This window comes from Nothoprocta perdicaria, unplaced genomic scaffold (assembly GCF_003342845.1).
Source record: "Nothoprocta perdicaria isolate Ctin4 unplaced genomic scaffold, notPer1 scaffold_187, whole genome shotgun sequence".
Classification (NCBI taxonomy): Eukaryota; Metazoa; Chordata; class Aves; order Tinamiformes; family Tinamidae; genus Nothoprocta; species Nothoprocta perdicaria.
In genome coordinates, this window is record NW_020455060.1 from 1,021,214 (window position 1) to 1,041,164 (window position 19,951).

The 19,951-nt window shown below is 65.4% G+C and overlaps 1 protein-coding gene across 1 annotated transcript in view; it reads left to right on the forward strand.

The window, feature by feature from the left end:
• Positions 1–19,951, forward strand: part of SDK2 (sidekick cell adhesion molecule 2) — a 46,329-nt gene that overhangs the window by 12,252 nt on the left and 14,126 nt on the right. Inside the window, exons 2-5 of the mRNA XM_026036861.1 lie at positions 13,011–13,208; positions 17,606–17,712; positions 18,191–18,338; positions 19,249–19,382. Of these exons, the coding sequence (XP_025892646.1) occupies positions 13,011–13,208; positions 17,606–17,712; positions 18,191–18,338; positions 19,249–19,382 (587 nt within the window). The remainder of the gene's footprint in view (positions 1–13,010; positions 13,209–17,605; positions 17,713–18,190; positions 18,339–19,248; positions 19,383–19,951) is intronic.

Sequence of the window (19,951 nt, forward strand, 5' to 3'; positions counted from 1 at the left end):
GCTCTGCGGGGGACGGGGCGAGAGACCCGCCACCCCCCAGGGCCGCCGAGCCGGGGATGTCTCCGGGCGGGAGCTGAGCGCAGGGGAGGCGCCGCCTGCCCCCCCTCGCCATCCCCCGCACCCCAAACTTTTCGGCGGCCGCGCTGTGCCCGGCTGGGGGCGGCCGGCCCTCATGGTGCCCGGCCGGGCCGGGAGGGCCGGGGGGGCGCAGCGCCGCCCATCCCGCCCCCCTCCCTGAGCGGGGGCGCCGCGCTCGGGGAGGGGCCCGGCTGCCGGCTCCGCTCCGCATTTGGGGGTCCCGGCTCCGCGCGACCCTTCCGGGAAGTTGCGCATGGTGGGGGGCTGCCCGGGGGCCTCCCCGCCCCGTCGAGAGCCTTTTTCTGCCGTCGCCGCCTCCCCCACGAGCAGCGCAGCCGCCGGGGGGGTCCCCGCGCCCGGAAGACGCCCCGCTGGCCGGCGGAGCGCAGCGAGGACCGGCGCCGCCGCCCGGATTATAAAGTCGGGGAAGTTGCCCCCGCCCGTCCCCGCGGCCATGGCCCGGCTGCGGAGCTGGGGGCTGCTCTGCTTCGCGGTGCTCGCCCTGCCCGGCCCCCCGGGAGCCGGCGCCCAAGGTAAGGGGGTGCGAGGGGGACCCCGGCCCCAGCCCAGCGCGCTCCCCCGCGCCGGTTCTGCGGCTTCCTCAGGCGCCAACTGTGACATTGACTTCGCGGCTGGATGCGGGGGGAATGCGGGAGGGTCCCGGCTCTGCTGCGGCCGCAGCGCCGCTTCCCCCAGCCCCGAGGTGGCCGCTCGGGGGGCTCCGACCGGGGAAGTTTGGGGCTAGCTGGGGTTCGTGGATCGAGGTGGTCACGGAGGGTGCGGTGGGGGACAGCCCCGGGGTGTTCAGAGAATCCCCTGGGAAGGGCAGAGTCCTTCGGTGGGGGGACGGGAGCCACCGGAGCCAAGCGGGAGGGCTCTGCTGTGTGTCCCTGCTGCACAAGTGCCCCCCAGCCGGGTGTGGAGGGCAAACAGCACCCTATGTATGGAGCAGAGACTGTGCCGACCGCGCTCCTGTGAGCCTTAGCATCCCCCATGGACGGACTGGGGACAAAGATGCCCGTTTTCCTCTCCGGGGGGACCCCCTGCTTGCACTGCTGGATCTGGGGGGCAAGTCTGGGTGGCTCCTGGGAAGCGGTTCTTGCCTTGGTCTCATTTCTGGCTGTCCCTCAAGCTGTTGGTCAGGCAGGGCAGGAGCCCGGGGCTGAGGAGGGGCCGCTGCCCAGTGTCCCCATGGGTGCCTAGGGCTCCCTGTGCACCCGGCGGGACCTTGGGGCCAGGCGGCACCGCCACGCAGGGCGAGCCGGGCCGCCCGTCACCGCCGGGGCTCTGGCACTGCACGGGCTGTTTGCAGCTGCTCTGTTAGCCAAGGGGGATGGAGGAAGAATCTGTGGCCCTCGGGGTGCATCCGGGGTCCAGGGCCGCGGGGAGGGTCCTGGCGTCCTGCCCTTGCCCAGCCGTGCGGCTCCGGGCAGGGATGCGGGGGAGGCTCCCGGGCTGGCAGGGCTGCAGCACGGGCGCCTTGGGCCCCGCTGCTCGGCTGGGCACACACGCTGCAAACCCGGGGGTGCAGCTGGGGGCCCGCGGCGTTTCCTGCCCTTGTTTGTGGCAGCAAGCGGAGCCAAGAGTCCCTGCACGCTCCATCTTCCCGTTCCCCCCTGTGCTTCCCCCAGCACTGCTATAATTTCTCAGTAATTAAGTTCAGAACATAACATCTAAAGCGGCAGTATATTATCCGGGCAGGCCCTGTGTGGGGAGCTGTGAAGGTCTCTTTGATTGATTCACTCCCTTGCTGAGTTCCTCTCCTCCTGGCTGGCGCCTCCGTCTCGCAGGTCCCCCGCGGTCCGTTTGTTCCCTGGCCCCGGGACCGTCTCCCGGTGCGTTGTGCTCTCCTTCCATTTGTTTTTGGAGCGTGAGGGTCTCCCCGTGGGGTGGGAGATGGGGGTTGTCGCTGCTGCAGCCTCCCCTCGAGGCGGGAGCGAGAGGGTTCGCTCCTTGCCTCGCTCCCACCGGCTACGTGCGCGGAGCGTTCCAGCTCAGCTCCTGCAGCACGTTGCATCTGCGCTCTCCTTGCAGGCGCCGTGACATTGCTGGGCCACGCTGCGCGCCTGGCGGCGGGCGAGCAGCCCGTCCCCGCGTCCCCAGTGTCCCCGCGGGACCGGCTGGGGGTCCGGGGCCAGCACCCGGCACCCGCCTTGCAACCCCTGCCCCTGCGCGGCCCGTCCTGGGGTCCTCCAAGGCACCAACGCACGGGGTGACCTGCGGGCATCGTGCGCAGGGATCGAGCAGCGGGCGGCACCGCGGGCGGCTGCAGCGGGGGCATCGCCCGGGGCGGCCGCGGAGGCTCCCGGGCCTGCAGCGAGCGGGGCCGGCGCTTTTGTGCTGCCGCTATTGATCGAGGCTGCCGGAGCGAGCCGGATCAATGGGCAGGGAAAGGCGCGGGGAGCAGGGATGGAGGGACAGAGACCTTCCTGGCCGGCGCGCGCGGGCTCCCGGCCAAGGCGATTTCCACCTTTTGATGCCCGCTGTGGCTAAAATAAAGGCTCCGCGATGCCAGGGAGAGAGGGGATGTGAGTTTAATTACAGCCTGGCTGTGCTGTGTAATTATTAATTACCCGTGGCAAAAAATAACTTATTGATTAGGGGCCTGGCGCTAATTACCCGGCGCGGAAGGCGGCGCTTGGCGGAGGCTAATCAGCAGCGCTGCGCGGGTGTCGCAGTGCACCCCTCGTGCGCCCACCACCCATCCCCGGGCCCCACGCGCTGCACGCGGGGTGACCTGGTCCCCGTGGTCTCGTCCTCCCCATATGCCATGGGGCAGGAGCCGGGGCTTCTCTGTGGGTCTCACAGCCTGGGGTAGCCCCGGTGCCGTCAGGGACCCACTAATGGGATTCACGAGGCTGTGGCCAGTCCCGGGAGGGATTTGGGAAGCTTAAGGTTCCAGACGGGATTTGGGGCAGGGGACCGAGGCGGGCAGCCCTGGCCAAAGAGGCTTATTAGGGGCTGGAGCGGGGCCTCCCGGCACCTTTTGGCCTCCGCGCATGGGCCCCGGGCACACGGGCGTGTGTGGGGACGAGCCCCTTGCCGGGGCTGGCGCTGGATGTGCCACCATTGGCGCGGGGACCCCCAGGCCGGGAGCCTCCTAATGTCTGGCACATTAGCCTCACGCAAAGCTCCGGCTCAGCAAAGAAAGTGGCTTTTAGGGGAAAGGACGGGAAGATTAAAATTTGATGCTTCTTTGGAAGCCATTAGTGGCCAGGCACGGCAATGAAATTTTGATGACCCGATAAGGGGGAGGGCAGGCGCGCTGCGCGGCGGCCGCCGGCGTCGGTGCTCGGTGGCGACGCTGCCGCCCGTGTCCCCGGTGTCCCCGGTGTCCCCGGTGTCCCCGGCACCGCAGCGCCCGCGGGGTCGGGTGCAGGCGCTCCCTGCCTTGGGCATGGTGCGGGCTGCTCCCGCCAGGCCGGCGGGCCGGCCGCCACGGCGCTCCCGTGCCGCTCGGCCCTTAATGACGGGATTAGGCGGCGGTGGCATTTCTGCTCGGCGGGAGCAACGCGGAGCCGAGCGGGGGGAGGCGGCCAGATGCAGGTTGCTCGGGAGCCTGGAAAAGCTCTGATAACTAAACCTGGAGGGAGGGAGGGAGGGAGGGAGGGAAGGGGGAGCTCGCGGGTCGCGGGCAGGCGGCGGCGATGAGCGGCGGCCCCGACTCTGCCTGCGTGTCCCCACAAACCGTGTCCCTGTCCCTGGAGCTCACAGCGGAGCCCGCGGCTGGAGCCAGGAGCAGGGAAGGGGCTGGAGCCAGGAGCAGGGAAGGGGCCGCACAGGATCCTGCTGCTGGGGACCAGGGCGGTGTGAAGCCCTGGAAGAGCCGCTTGCCCCCGGGGATGGCTCCGTCCCGTCACTGTCACGCTCTCCCAGGGGTGCACTGGCTCAGCTGGGACCCCAGGACCTCATTAGGTCCCTCAGGCTCGTTAGCACATCGCGTGTCACTGCTGAGGAATGGGCAGTACCGGGATGGTAATAAACCCAGCGCCGTCACTGGCGATAGGATTGCACTAACGAAGGTGACGGGGGCGCCGTGCTGCCCACACCGCCCCAGCGCTGCCGGGCTCAGCTTCCCAGCGTGCCAGCGCCCATGGGAGCAGGAACCGGCGTGGGATGGGCTCCTGGCCGTGCTGTGCTCGGGATAGGAGGGAAGCCCCTTCCTGGCTCGGAGCGGTGCTTCCTGCATCCCCCTGCATCCCCCTGCTTGCTTGGAGTGCTGCTTCCCGCATCCCCCCTTGTTCGGAGCGGTGCTTCCCGCATCCCCTTGCCTCCCCTTCCCTGGGAGGCCGACACAGACCACCTGTCTGCGCCAGGAGAAGCGGCCTCCCCCTCGGCGGCCCCAGCCCGCAGCGCGGCGGGACGCAGGAATGCCGAGGCCGCGCCGGGCGGCGTTGCCTGGGAACTGGGTAACCTGATCCCTGGGAGCGGGGCCGAGGGCAGGGGACACTCCTGGGCTGCAGCTGGTCCCCGGCCCCCTTTGTCTCCTCGCTTGGTGTCTGCTCGTGTCCCTGCCCTGGTCCCTGCGGGAATGCGGGTTCGGGGCGCAGGGAGGCTCTCCGGCCGCGCGCTCCTGGGATGCTGTCACAGCAGCTGCTGGCTGATCCGCGGTGTCACCTCCCTGCTGCAGATTGGTGTCAGCTCCTGGCCCGAGGCCACCGCATGCCAGGAAGGGCCTTGGGCACCAGGGCCAGCTGCCACTGCACGCCGGCAGCTGGGCATCCTGGCCGGCACGGTGGCCATGCCAGGAATGCCAAGGCCAGGCTGCCGCGGCTGTCACTGCTGTCACCCGCTCGGAGCACCGCAGCTGCCGGCCGGCTGTCCCCATGTGCCAGCTGGGCATGGGGGACACTGAGGCACCGGGGCAGGCCGAGGGGGCTGGTGTGGGGACCGCGCAGAGGGCGGCAGTGGGGCCCAGGCGTCCTGGCCCGCTGTGCGTGCCGTGCGCCCCGTCCCTGCGCTCGCAGCTCTGTCGCTTCTCATAAATCACCGCTGCCCCCGGTGTCGGAGAGTCCTCCTGGGTCAGACCGCGAGCGGGGAGAATCCACGGAGCTAATTTTAGCCGTGGTAGCTAATTGCTCCGCGCGCTGCCGGGCGCCGCGGCGGCAGCCCGCGCCTCCTCCTCCGCTAACCTTGAGCCGGGCGCGCGGAGCGGGGCCGGGGAGCGCGCGGGAGCCCCGGCGGCTGCACGGCCCGGCTGCTCCTGCGCCCGGTGTCCCCCGGGGGGACCGCACAAGGGGGGATGTGGCCATCCCGGCCGTCCCCAGCGCGGCCACGCTCTGCAGCGCCCGCTCCTTCAAGGCGCATGAGCTGATGAAGCCGAGGGCTATTTTTAGAGCCCCTTAATCGATCGTGGTGAGCGCACGGGCTCCCCACGGCGCTCCAGCCGCGGGCACCGCCTGCTCGCAACGCCGGGCGAGAAGGGCTTCTGCTCTCCAAGCACTTGTGTCCCTCCCGCGCGCGTTTGCAGCCTGCTTGTCCCCAGCCCCATGCATCGGGACGAGCTCTCTGGGATGAACGTCCCCCTCTGGCACTATCCAGAGGTTTTGGGAAGGGCTGAGCCCTGCGGATGCCTGCGGGGATCGGCTTGGCCATCATAACGGAACTCCAGCCACGGGAATCTGCCTGCAAGCGCCTGCAAAAGCGCTGACGCCGGCCGGGGGATGAAGCGGGATTAGCTCCGTGTTTCCAAAGGGCCGCGTGCCGCCGGGCGGGCAGCGCGCCCGCGGTCCCCGTGGCGAGCGCCGCACTCAGCCCAGCGAGCCGCGCTTTGGTGATAACGAGTTCCTCGGTGCGCGCGCGAACGATGCAATCAGCTCATTAGGGGGAGATGTTTAATTCGGTGCCCGTTCTGGCTGCCGGGAAGCGTTTAGCAGCCTGCATCCGCGTGCCGTGCGTGCATCCTTGTCCCCGTGTCCCCGCGTGCAGCGGGCGCTCTGGCTTCGCTGCCAGCGTCTCGCTCAGTGCAATGGCCAGGACTCGCTCTTCCACACCGGGAATGCGGGATCTTCAGGAACGGCTGAAGGGCAGACGCTGGACTGTAAATTATTCCCGTCCCTCCTCTGCAAGCAAGGGAGGCGGGAAGTCCTGGAAAAGGCTTTTCCCAGGAAAATCTGCCTCGCTACTATTTGCACTCAGGCTGCAGCTATTTGTGTTGAAGATGAGCAATGACTTCGCTAATTAAAACATTGGGGAAAGGAAGTCTGGGCAGCACCCAGAGTAAATCCAGGCCTGCTGTCCCGAAATGCCTCTCCTCCCGGGCCGCTTCCTCGGGATGTGGCCGGGAGCGGGGCTCTTGGATGCGACGTTTGATCCTGGCGCGGGGGCCGGGATCCGGCGCAGGGTTTTGCATCCCGCGGGATTGCGTCAGCGCTGTGGGAACGGCTGAGCCGGCCTTTTCTTGTGGTTCCTCTTTTTTCTTTTATTTATTTTTTTCTTTCTTTCTCCGTCCTATTTCTCAATGGGGAGGCGCTGCTGCTGGTCTGCGGATCCGGGATCCGGTGGGATGGGCGGCGGGAGCTGCTGCTGCGGCCGTCCTGGAGGGACGGGGATGCCGGGAGGCTCCCGGCTGCTCTGTGCCGGAGCATGGAGTCACCACAGGCCCAGTGCTGAGGATGCTCCCCAAGAATTCCCAGAGGATTTGCTCTGTTTTGTATGTGCGGCGCCAAATCCAGCCTGGACCCATGCAGGGCTGCACCCAGGGCTCGCCGGCTGCGCATCCCCATCCTTCACCGGAGCTGTGTGCTCCCGGCCCCTCCTGTGGCCCGCACGTGTGGATGTTTGTGTTCTCCCCTCCTGCTGGTGCTGGCGCCGCTCCGGGACCCCCTGCTCCGCAGAGCCCTGTTGCGTTGAGTCACTGCGCGGGTCTCTGTGACTCACAGCACTGACCCAGATACTGAGGAGCCTCCTCACCATGACGGCGGCAGCGGCAGGGTTCGCTCGGGAAGCGGCTCCGGACGGAGCTGGGCGCGGGGACGGGATGCACCGTGCGCAGGGCCGGGCCGTGCATGGGGACTGGGATGCACCGTGTGCATGGATGTGCTGGCTGCAGCCTGGGGACATCCCACCTGTGCGTCCCGGTGTCCCCCCTGCTCCCGTCAGCCCCCCGGATGAGCCCCTGTGGCCTCCATGCGTCTCCGTGCCCGGCTGCGGCCAGCCCGGCTCCGGCGCAGGGAGCGCAGCCAAGGGCCTCGGTGCTGCCAAGTGGCCCCGGGCCCAAAGACGCAGGGAGACGGAGCCATCGATCCAGCGACATCCGCCTCCTTGGCAGAGCCGGGCGGGAGGGAGGAGAAGGACTGACGGGTGGGTTGTGACTGCCCTGAGCATCCCTGCGCATCCCTGTGCATCCCTGCGCATCCCTGTGCATCCCCGCACATCCCTGTGCATTTGCAGAGCATCCCCGCGCATCCCCAAGCATCCCAGCGCATACCTGTGCGCTCCTGTGCATCCCTGTGCATCCCTGTGAATCCTCATGCATCCCCACGCATCCCTGTGCATTGCACATCCCAGCGATGCTCCCTCCTGTCCCTGCTCTCCAGGGTTTGTGCCCCAGCAGTCCCAGTGCCGCAGAGCGCCATGCCCAGTGCCTAGTGCCGGGTCCCTGCGTCGGGGCGATGCGTTTGGCTCCCCGTGTTTGTGGCCAGGTGCTGGGCTCTTGCATGGGGTCCCTGCACCTGGGTCCCCGCGCTGGGTCCCTGCATTGGGGGCCGGTTGTGGGCCGCTGCGTTGGGCGCGGGATGCGAGCCAGGCTGGAGCTGGGCGCGCGCGGGGCCACGTGGCGACGGGAGCACAAAGTGCCGCTTGTGGGGCCCGGGCTGCTCCGCGGCGCGGCCGGCTTTCCTGCACCGGGACGTGTTGTTTTTTCCAGGCGGAACCGCAGGGGCGGGTGCGAGACGCGGATCCCCGGCCAGGGCTGACGTCTCCCTTGGCACTATCCCGTGCTAAAGCAGCTAATGCCCAGGGACGGGGACACGGGGTTGGACCCCAAAAGGAGGTTGGCTCCATGCCCACCATCCGCATCCCTGGCATGGCTGTGCCACGAGGCTCGACCTTATGCTTGGAAAAGGCCATGAGCTCCCGCCGCTGCCGCCGGCCCGCCGAGCCCTGGGAGAGCCCGGCCGCGGAAGCGGAGCTTGTTACGGAGCCATCCTGCTTTTAATTAACAAATTAAAATCCTGGTTAACAATCCAGCCCCAGGGCTGATGGAGGCTGGGAGAAGCTGGAGCGTTTGTTATGGAAACAGCAGCTAATTAGCAAATAAATAAATAAGGATGGGCCTGGAGACAGCGGCGGGCGGAGGAAGGGGAGATGCGGTGGTGCCGGCTTGGCAGGAGGGTGTCCCTCCATCCGCTCCTGCATTGCCAGCATTCCCGGCAGGACCGTGTCCGTCTGTCCGTCCCGTAGCCCGCTCCAGGCTGGCGTTGCTCCCATACGGGACGGAGGGGCCGGGCTGCATCCCGGCTCCATGCGGGGATGCCGTGGAGCGGAGCGCGGTGCCGGGAGCGGCGGCTGTCCGTCCCGTAGCCCGCTCCAGGCTGGCGTTGCTCCCATACGGGACGGAGGGGCCGGGCTGCATCCCGGCTCCATGCGGGGATGCCGTGGAGCGGAGCGCGGTGCCGGGAGCGGCGGTGCCGGGAGCGGCGGTGCCCGGCGGGAGGCTCCAAGCGCGCGGCCGAGCGCGGGAATCGCGTTTCACGGGCGGGTGGGTGCACCCCGGCACGGCGCCCGCGCTCGCATGGGACATGGGGTTTGATTAAGGCGGCCGCGATTAATTTACGGCAAGTACGCGCGCGGCAGCGGAGAGGTTGCTTTTAATTAATAGCCAGGAGGAGTTTTATAAAGCTCCTGCTCTCGGCGGGGGAGAAGGGAAGGGGGAGGCGGGCAAGGACGGGAGCGGAGGGAGTTGCAGGGATTTACGGGCACATTCACAATTACGTCCTTTTCTAGCTGTGGAAAAGGGGGGGAAATATAAAAAAGCCTGTGGAGGAGCAGGCCGCCTGCACGCGCCGCCGCACGTGCACTGAGTTTGCTGGGACTCAGCAGCCGCCGGCCGCCGCGGCCCCGTTACGCTCCCGTCCCTGAGCGCCTTCGGCTCCAGGTGCAGGGAGCGCTCGGCGCCTCTGTTTGCATTTTATTAAAGGAAAGCGGACGCATCTCCGGAATACTAATGGCTCCAGCCATGCCGGTGAGCACTGCTAATCCGCCCGCATCCGCTGGGTCCGGCGAGCGGGCGGTGGCCGGGATGCGGAGTGCAGGATGCGGGATGCAGGATGCGGAATGCAGGGCCATGCTCTCCGTGTCCTGCTCCGGGGCCATGCGCTGTTTCACGGGTACAATTGCCTTACCAGAGACGGTGAAAAATCAATGTATTTCCTGGGAATACCGCCTGGGAATGGCTTGGAAAGGGATGCGGCTCCTTCGCGCGGAGCTGGCCCGGCTGCCTGGCTCAGCCCCTCCGCGTGGCTCCGGCTGTGGAGCCGGGATCCCCGCCAGCACCGCCACTATATTTAGCAAAGGCGGAAAAAATTCCGCCTTGGAAAAGCCAGGCAGGCGTGAAGGAGCAGGGAGAGGGCGGGATGGGCACCGGAGCGGCCGGTGGGCGCCGGGACTGGCGGGAGCGCCGGGAGCCTTAACCCCCGCGGTGCCGCGGCGCCGGGGAGCGCGCCGCCGGGGCGCTCCCCTAATGAATAATAAAAACAAAGCAGAATTACCCTCCTTATTGAAACGCGTTTTATGAATAAAACAATTATTCTGGTAATTGAAAAAATGTGTCGTTAAATTAAATGCAGTGGTTCCTATTAAAATTTTAGTGGATTTCTGCTTCTCCATTTCTCTTCTCCTCGTGTTCCTCCTCTCCCTCCCTCCCCGGCCTCCGCTGGCGGCTAAAGGCTGGTAATTATAGCGGCGGGTTTCGCTTTCTCGTTATTGTTTTTTAATCTTGGCGTGCTGCGTCGCGCTGCGAGAGCCTCGAGCAGGGGGATCCGCTTGACCTCCGGGTGCCGGGGCCTGTGCCGGGGCATCCTGCAATGCAGCAGCTGCATCCCAGGGCGCTGCATCCTGGGGCGCTGCATCCCGGGGTTCTCCATCCCGCTGCCAGGAATTGCTATTTCTCATGGGGAAACTGAGGCAGGGATGGTCAAGACTGGACCCCTCCATCCCCCAGGCTGCCCGCGACGCGCCGTGCCCTTGGCAAAGCTTCAGGTTGGCTTCCTCGGGGCTTAAACCTTCCCATCAGGAGGGATTTGCGGGCGGGCAGGGGTGGCTTAGTTCCCGGGCGGCCCATTAGGCCGGGCATTAGGATCCATTACGGCTCCGGGGGCGCGCTGCCCTATATCCGCTAATGCGCCCGCCCGCGCTGGGGCGCAGCCCCCCTGTAAATAAAGTGCCGGGCCCAAGATGCTCATCCCGTTAGCGGGGATTAGGAGCGTTCAGATGTCGCTGGTGGTGGCAGGGAGAGCCGGGCTCGTCCCCTGTCCCGGCGGCAGCGCCCGGCTCCCTCATCCTGCGTTTTCCAGGGTGCTCCGGAGCCCGCGGGATGCGCGCCCGGAGCGCCGCGCCGCCGGCAGATGTGCAGCTGTTCCCGGACCGCCGCAGCCGCCTGCGTTTGGGAAGTGATGAATTTCTGCACCGACTAATTAGTCTCTAATTAGCGAGTGGAGTGTAAACAGTCGCAGCAGATGGGGAGAGGCAGAATTAGCGGTAATGACCCTTGGTTTGAATGGGGGGGAGGCAGTGGCACCAGCCGGTGATGGGGAAACCGGCCGTGGGCCCCGGAGCCGCGGGAGCTGCAGGGTCCTGGGTGATCCCAGACCCACGGGAGCCGCATCCACCCGGGCGAGCGGGACACACAGCTCATCCCTGCAATCCTGGGATTGCTGCTGCTGGCTCCGTGGATGTGGGCAGCATCCGGAAAACTGAGGTGGAGAAGCGCCCCTGCCCTGCTGTGGAACGCCGGGAAATCCAAGGAATTGGGCACTTTGCTCCCTCCCGTGCTGTGTCCCAAGGCCTCGGCAGCCAGATAGCACGGCGAGCTCAGAGGGGAATTAGGAGGCGCCTCTCCTGCCCGCACCGTTTTTCACCCGTTAATGCAGAACAGATGGCTCCGGTGCTTCAAAGCGCCATGCGACTTAGCTGCTTAAAATCAAATTAGGAGGAATGTGAGCAGCGTGCTGGCCGCGGGGACGGCGCGTGGTGACACCCGCGGTGCAGAGCCCCGTGCCATGGGGCTGCCGGAGGGCTCAGCGTGGGCATGTGCAGCGAGTGTGCCAGGTCTCAGCCCAGGCCATCCCGGTGCCGTCGCCGCTGCTCCAAGCTGCCTGGGTGAACCGGGAGCGGGGACAGGCGGTGTGGGGAGCCCACAGTAATCCCGTGGGTGGCCGGGCCTGGCCCTAACTCATCCGACGTGGGCGAAAGCTCCGGCACTGCAGGTCAAGCGTGTCTCTGCCGTGCTGTGGCGAGGACGTGCATGCCTGCATGGCCCCACGCATGTCCCCATGTACATATGTGCATGCATATCTCCATGCACACGTGTGCATGCGCATTCCCGTGCACGTGTGTGCATGCGCATTCCCGTGCACACGTGTGCATGCACATCTCTGTGCACAGGTGTGCATGCACATCCCTATGCACATCCCTGTGCACGTGTGTGCATGCACATCTCTGTGCACACGTGTGCATGCACATCTCTGTGCACAGGTGTGCATGCACATCCCTATGCACATCCCTGTGCACGTGTGTGCATGCACATTCCTGTGCACACGTGTGCATGCACATCCCTATGCACATCCCCGTGAACGTGTGTGCATGCACGTTCCTGCACATGCAGCGTGACCCACGCCGCGTGCAGACACGGCTTCTGCTGCCCGGTCACAGCACGGGTGTGCAGATCCCTGCACATCTCCCACCGCCCGCCTGCGGCCCTGGGCTGGGCTTGTGTGTTTCCAAGATGCCCTTGGTGCCTTTTCCCTTGTGCATCTTCAAAGCCAGGCGGCGCTGAGCTCCTGCCAGCTCGTGCCACTCGTGCCTGGGGCGGCGGGAGGCCGGGGCCGGCAGGTCCCGCGCTGCGGCCGGCCCTGGTGTCAAGGACTGAGGAGGAAGCGAGCGCGCGCGGGCGAGCGAGCGGCCGCCTGCCCCCAAGAACAAACCGGGAGCCGTGATTGAAAGCGCACTTGAAAGCTGCTGAGGAATATGAATGTGTCTTTGAAGTGAAAGGGCTTCCATTTGTTAAGCAGAAAATGGAGCTGTGTGTTTCGATTTATAGTTTTACTTAGCAAATAAAACAGGAGAGGAGTAAGTGCTTATGTCTCGCTCGGCTCCTGGCCCCTCCACCTCCCGTTACCCCCTAGCTGCGAGCTCAGAGCTTCTAAAGCACTACAAAGGCAGCCGGGAATGGAGAGAGAAAGCAGCTTAGATAAACCGAGCTGGGCTAAGCTGGCGGCGTGGCGCGTTGGCGGGGATGAGCCCAGGTGGAGCAGACCCCGGGCCAGGGATCCGCAGTGCGACAGGGGACGGGGGTGTTGGAAGTTGGCTTTGCTCCATGCCCATCTGCACATCTGCTCTGAGGCTCAGGGCATGCCTGAAATGAAACCGTTGGGACCTTCCTTGGTTGGGATCTTCCTTGGTCGGCATCTTCCTTGGTCAAAGTCCTCCTTTGCTAAGGTCCTCCTTGGTTGGGGTCTTCCTTCATCAGGGTCTTCTGTGGTTGGGATCTTCCTTGGTCAGCATCTTCCCCGGTCAATGTCTTCCTTGGTCGAAGTCTTCCTTGCTCAAGGTCTTCCTTGGTCAAAGCCCTCCTTGGTTGGGGTCCTCCTTGGTCAGGGTCTTCCCTGATCAGGGTCTTCCTTGGTTGGGGTCTTTCCTGGCTGGGCTCTTCCCCGCTCATGGTGCTCGCTGTGGTGGTGCGGCTGGGATTTGGTGGCTCCGGCGTGCGGCAGCTCTCAGCTCTCACCTTCTCTCCCTTCTCTCTCCGCAGACGACGTCTCCCCGTACTTTAAGACGGAGCCCGTGCGGAGCCAGGTGCACCTGGAGGGGAACCGCCTGGTGCTGACGTGCATGGCCGAGGGCAGCTGGCCCCTCGAGTTCAAGTGGCTCCACAACAGCCGCGAGCTCACCAAGTTCTCCCTGGAGTACCGGTGAGCCTGCGGATGCGCCTGGCGGGCGGGATGCGGGAGCGTCTCCGGGATGAGGGATGCAGGATGCGGGATGCAGGATGCTGAGCCAGAGTGCAGGTGCTGGGCTGGGTCTCCGGTTCCAACTCCATGTTGGGGGGCTTGGAGGGGCTGTGTGGGGGTGCTGAGCCCGGTGCCCTTCCCATCCGCATCCAGGGCACGTTATTCCAAGGCAGTAGAAGGGCTCCGGGATGTGCGTCTCGCCGGTGGGGCCGTGGGTGTAGGGGGGCTCCTGTGCGTGCGCACGCCGCCCGCTCCGCTGTAATCAATAATTCAGCCCGAGAGAAGCCGTTCCCCATTTAAAGACATCGAATCCAAAGGCTTTGGGTTGCTACAGCAACGCGGAGCTGCTCCGGGATGCCGGGAACGCGGACGAGGCGGCCGCGCCACGTCCCCCTTTTCCCCCGGCGCCTGCGGTGCCACGCGGAGCCCTCCAGCTTCCCGACTCCATGCCCGTCCGTGCGCCGGGGAGCGGGGCCTGGATTAGCTCAGGTGCCCGGGGGCCGGGAGGGAGCACAGGGCAGCCGTGGTGGGAATAATGCGAAATGTCCGGGAATAATGCGAAATGTCAACCATTAAATTGGATTGCGGGAAGCGCAGCGCGAGCGGCGTGGGGGGCCACGGAGCGCGCGGGGGTGCCCGAGGCCCGGCGGGGAGCAGGGGGTCCCGGCTCCTCACCTGCTGCTCCCTCTGGTTTTGGGGCCAGCCCCCTGCCCGCCCGGGGCCTCAGTGTCCCCTCGTGCTGCTCCAGAGCCCTGTGTCCCCCGGACCAAGGTGACCCCGTCCCCCTGAGCCCCGCTGGAACTCCAGCTCCGAGCCAGGAAGGATTAAGGAAGCAAGCGAGCAAACCAAGAGGTGTGCGGGGAAGCGGCAGCTCGGCAGCACGGAGCCACGTCCATGTGGATCGCTGCCTGGCCCTTCCCTCCGCTCCGCAGCTTGCGCCTTGGGATTGCATTTGGACGTTTGGCCTGGAACCGGAGCTGCAGGGGAGGAGGGCGAGGCGCTCAAATCAGTTATGATGGGCAGAAATTGCATTTTAATAGAGATGTAGGTGGCGTGGCGCCAGCCCGCTCAGGCAGCGGCAAGGTAGTAATTAAAAGTTAACGAGTTCAGATACAGCCTAATGCTGGGAGAGGGGCGGCCGGCTCCTTTCCCAGGGCCGTGTGCGGAAGCGCCGCAGGTCGCAGCACCCGATGGGGCCGGGAGCGCCCGGGTGCCCCGCTGCCGCCGCTCGCCCGCCCCGGGTCCCGGCTGCCGGCGCTGCCGCCGGCTTCGCTCCCACCTTTCCGAAGGGAAGGAGCCGCTCGCCCAATTTGGCAGCGTGTTTCCATAGCAACCGCCCTTTCCCTGCCGGCAGCGCGGGCGCAGCTTGCAGAGGGGAGCGACTCCCAGCGCTGCCAAGGGCCGGAGCTGGGATTGGGATGCAGCCTGACACTGCGTGTGCATTGAGCCAGCTCCGCTCAGGAGCATCCTCGGGGAGTGCCGGGGATGGGGAGCGTCCCGGTCCTGGGTGTGCATGGAGCTGCATCCCTTGGGGACCGTGGGGGACCGGGGAGCAGCCTGGCACTGTGCATGCACAGAGTCAGCTCTGCCTGGGAGCATCCTTGGGGACCACGGAGGCTTGGGACAAGCCTGGCTCCATGCGCAGGAGGAGCCGGCCCTCCTGGGAGCATCTTTGGGGACCACGGGGGATTGGGGAGCAGCCTGACTCCGTGTGCAGGAGGATCCAACCCTACCATGGAGCATCCTTGGGGACTACGGGGCACCGGGGACTGGCCCAGCTTCGCCCACTTGATTCCAGCGTAGGATGCATAGGGATGGTCCCCGATGCTCCAGCTGCATCCCTGGTCCCAGGGAGCCCCACAGCTGAAATGTGTCCCCTCGGGGAGCACCGTGACCTTGAGCGAGGCCGAAGTGGTGCAGCCTGGCCGGGCGAGCGCCCGGGCACGCCGCTCTCCCAGGGCTTTGCCATGCACAATCTCGCCAGTGCCGGGCTCTCCCCTGAGCTCTCCAGAGCCTGAACTTCTCGTACGAGGAATCCGAGCATGCAAATCAGGCAGCTTGATGCCTTTAATGAAATCCTCCCAAGGAAAGCGCTTCTCTGGCGAATTGAGGATATTTATTTATTCGCATACAAGAAATTTAACATGCAGATTAGTTGGGCCTGGTAATTTATCACAGGAGATTGTCCTATTAAGGGCTGCCTCGAGCCCTGCTGCCTTCGGAAATTGCCTTGCCCATCCATTACCTCCGGACAGGCTGCTGTCCACGAGGAGGCATCTCCCACCTCCCAGAGCGTCACCGTCTCCCCCTGCACCGCTCTGCAGGGCCGGCGGGATCCTGGAGCCCCCAGACCCCTTGTCAGCCCCACTGCCCCCACACAGCCTCTCCTTGGCTTGCTGATTGGCAATTACCAGGAGGTGGTAATTAGCAGGGGTGCTTAACCAGGAGTTGGTAGTTAGCAGGGGTGCTTAAAGGCACGGTGAGGGAAGCAGGTACTTCTGCAGGGAGGTGTGTGTGTCCCTGTGCGGCTGGCTTTGCCATTAATGCCCACTTCAGTTCTCCTGTGACTTATGGGGCCAGTTGAGGCCGTGATTTATGGGGCCACCAGAGCTCCTGGAATTCCCCTGGCCAAAGGAAACCACTTCCATGGACAGCGGACAGGCAGCCGAGGCCAATACAGAGCCCAATGCAGAGCCCTCCCTGCACGGAGCCAAGGGACAGCCGGCAACGCGGGAATGACGGAGCCTGGGAACAGGGATTGCCCAGCGCCGCGGGCAGCACCGGGGCCTGCCACCCGCTGCCGAGACTCATCACCCTCTGCTAAGTGTGTTTTAATGCTCACTTGACATTTCATTACCGCACAGTAACTCTTCAAGCACACGTCCCCTCCAGAATTAATTAGTCGTTACCCAGGGTGTTAATCAAAGGGGGCTGTGGATGCGCGTTGACTGCAGTGAGGTCCAGGCGCTGCCGTTCGGGGCTGCACCGCGTAGAGCCTTCTGCATGCTCTGGGTTTGGCAGGACCAGCCCCTCCGGCATCCCTGGGAGCTGTGAGCTCTGCCGGGGCTCCCGTCCCGCTGCCCTTCCCAGCTGGAGGGCTGCCTGTCCCGGAGCTGTGCACTCCTTCCCTGCTCGCATCACAGGCTGCAGAGGATTTGGCTTCATGTGCATGATCTGTCCATCGGCTCGACCGGTGCTGATGTCGGATGCTTTGCAAGGCTGCTGCTCCTCCGGGATGTGTCTCCCGGCTCCGGCTGCCCTTCCTGACCCGGTGGCCTGGAGCGCGGCCTGGCTGCTTCCCGGGGCGCCTCGAGGCGCCTGCTGTCCTTCGTCACCGCGGTTCCTGCGACACGGGTCACCTCTTCCCGAGGATGCGTTTTCCCCGTGGACGATGCTCTGTCAACTCCGTCTTTTGGAAACGAAACAAACAAGTGCCGAACGGAGGCGTCAGCGGCTGGGGATGCTCTGGGAATCCGGTGGGGCTCCGGGCCGGATCCGGTGGCTGCGCCTGCTCCATGGGGCTGGGAAGGGCAGCCCGGCCAGCAAGGGCAGCACTGGGAGCTCGGCAGCCACGGGTCGGGCTGTGCCCGGGGGTCAGTTCTGTCCGGGATGTGCTGATGGTGTCCGGATATCCATGCACCCCTGCACGCTGTGCTTGGGAATTGTGTTGTGCGAGTGGGATCCGTTAACTCGGAGGGTGCGCCCGTGCCGCTGCAGGGGTGGCACCCACTGCCTTCCCCCGGTGCTCATCTCTGCTCCCCAACTCTCCCTGTGGCGTAGTGAATCCTGGGAATAGCAGAGTTGGGATTTGCTATCCCAGGGACATTGCTCTGGATGCCAACACGCCTCTGCTGCAGAGGCTCCTGCACTGGCCTCACCGGGTCGGGTGTGATGCTCTGGTTAACCCATCAAAAGAGCAAACGAAGCTGAGCTGAAGCTGTGCAGGGCACCGAGCTGGGGCTCGGGAACGTGCAGGGCACCGAGCTGGGGCACGGGAACGTGCAGGGCACCGAGCTGGGGCACGGGAACGTGCAGGGCACCAAGCTGGGGCATGGGAACGTGCAGGGCACCAAGCTAGGGCACAGGAAGGTGCAGGACACCGAGCCGGGGCACAGAAATGTGCCGAACAACAAGCCGGGGCACAGAAACGTGCAGGGCACCGAGCTGGAGCACGGGGATGTTCCCGGCGCTGGCGTTCCCTCGGTGGCAGCGCGGGCCGCTGCGCCGCCCGCGGTGCGTGTGGTGCCCGCGGTGCGTGTGGTGCCCGCGGTGCGTGTGGTGCCCGCGGTGCGTGTGGTGCCCGCGGCCGCGTGCGTGGCGAGCTGCCCCGCGCGCTCAGGCCCCGCGCCCTCCCGCAGCTACATGATCACGTCGCTGGACCGCACGCACGCCGGCTTCTACCGCTGCATCGTGCGCAACCGCATGGGAGCCCTGCTGCAGCGCCAGACCGAGGTGCAGGTGGCCTGTAAGTGATGTGCCAGCCATCGGGGGACACGGGGGGGACCCACAGTGCAGGGCATGAGCTCCCGTACCCGGTGCGAGGATGAGGAGGGTGGCGCGGGGCACAGGGGCACATTGGCTGCTTTGCCAGCCCGGGGTGATGCGGGATGTGGCCGGGGTCCCCACAGAGCGCCCTGCACTTGCCCTGCCGCGCTCCCGCGAGCCCTTCCCTTGCAGCAAGGACAAATCAGGAAGCTAATGAGGAATTAATAAGGCAGCTGTGCTAACAACTAGTGCTAATGGCAAAGTCGTTAAAAAAAGATTCTTTACATGTTTTTAATTACAGCAATTAAGGGAAGTCAATAAAGATCCCCCCCCTTCCCCTTGCACCCTGCTTTACTCTCCTTTATTGCAAGGGTTATAAATTTCCAGCTTGTGATGGGCTAAGGCGGGAGGCGGCAGCGTCGGGCGCCCGCGCGGCGCTGATGCCGCCGCCTCCGCAGACATGGGCAGCTTCGAGGAGGGCGAGGGGCAGCAGCGTGTGTCGCAGGGCCAGGCGGCCGTGGTGCCCGCGCCGCGCATCGCCAGCTTCCCCCGGCCCCAGGTCACCTGGTTCCGCGACGGCCGCAAGATCTCGCCCAGCAGCCGCATGTGAGTAACGCGGGCGGCCCCGCGGAGCCCGCGCGTGGCCCGGGCGCCCTGCAGGATCCCTGCGTCCCTGGCGCTGCCTTTCCCCTGCTCGGGGTCCCCGGCGCTGCATTTTTTGTGCTCTGGGTCCTGGGTGCTGCCTTTCCCCTGCTCTGGGTCCTGGGCGCTGCATTTTCACCCACCAGATCCTGGGTGCTGCCTTTCCCCTGCTCTGGGTCCTGGGTGCTGCATTTCCCCTTGCTCTGGGTCCTGGGTGCTGCGTTTCCACCCACCAGGTCCCTGGTGCTGCATTTCTTGTACTGTGGGTCCCGGCTGCTGCATTTCCCCATGCTCCAGCTCTGGAGCGCTGCATTTCCCACCCTCTCCATCCATGGCACTGCATTTCCCACGCTCTCTATCCCGCGTCCTGCTCTCTCCCCTCCACATGCCCAGGAAGCCACGGAGCAGCCTGGCATTAAACCTCCTTCTCGAGCACCGTGCATGAAAACCCAGACACGGCTGCCAATGCTCCCACTTGGCACCGGGATCCGGGGAGCCTGCGAGATGCGGGATGGGGGAGAAGTGGACAGGGCGCAGCGGGGGCGGGGAGGAGCACCCGGCGCCCACGGATGCGCCGTGCCGGAATTGAATTTGTAACCCACATTATGCAGGAATTGAACTGGTCTCCTTTCTATTTGCAAAGCGGGATTGAGGAGATAAAACTGCTTTATCTCGTATTTAATGGTAAAATATATTCCCCAAACCATTTTATGTTTCCAGCAGATTAGATCGTTCCATAAAAAAAAAAAAAAAAAAGAGAAAAACCACCATTAATCTGCACTGTGCGCGGCGGCTGCGAGGGGGGCAGCAGGGAGGGCTCGTTTTGGGGCGAGTGTCTCTGTCCCCGTCCCCCAAGGCTGCCCTGTCCCCGCAGAGCCATCACGCTGGACAACACGCTGGTCATCCTGTCCACGGTGGCCCCGGACGCGGGGCGCTACTACGTGCAGGCAGTGAACGACAAGAACGGGGACAACAAGACGAGCCAGCCCATCACGCTGGCCGTGGCCAGTGAGTGCGCGCGGCCCCTGCCCGGCGCCCGGGCCCCGCTTTAATTTGCAGTAAATCTCTTCGGGAGGCTCCGGCTGCTGCTGACTTGGCAATTGAGCCGCTTCCAAATTTACTGCGTTGCGTGCGAGGGCTGCAGCGCGCACGGAGCCCATCCCGGCCGTGCGCGGCTCCGGGATGCTCCGGGAATCCGGAGCAGAGGAGCCCCTGCTGCGGGCACCTCCCTGGCTTTGCCCCTGTCCCCTGCATTGCTCCAGATCAGCCCCATTTGGGGACACGCGGGTGGCCCCATCCCTCTGCTCGCCGGGATCTGCTCGGGGATGAGCTCGACCCAGGAATGATGCCCCAAGGCGGCATTGCTCCGCGTGGTGCCGCTGCTCCGGGTGCTGCTCCAGGTGCCTTCCCGGCAGGATGTTTATCCACCCCCACCTCGCTAATCTGTTGTTCTGCCCCTCGCCGTTCCGGCGGGCGATAAACGGTGTGGAGCCCGTTTATGGATTCGGCTCTATCAGCAGCTTTCGAGCCGATCATGTTTTTATGGCGCCTACATGAGGGTTTTTTATCGCGGCAAT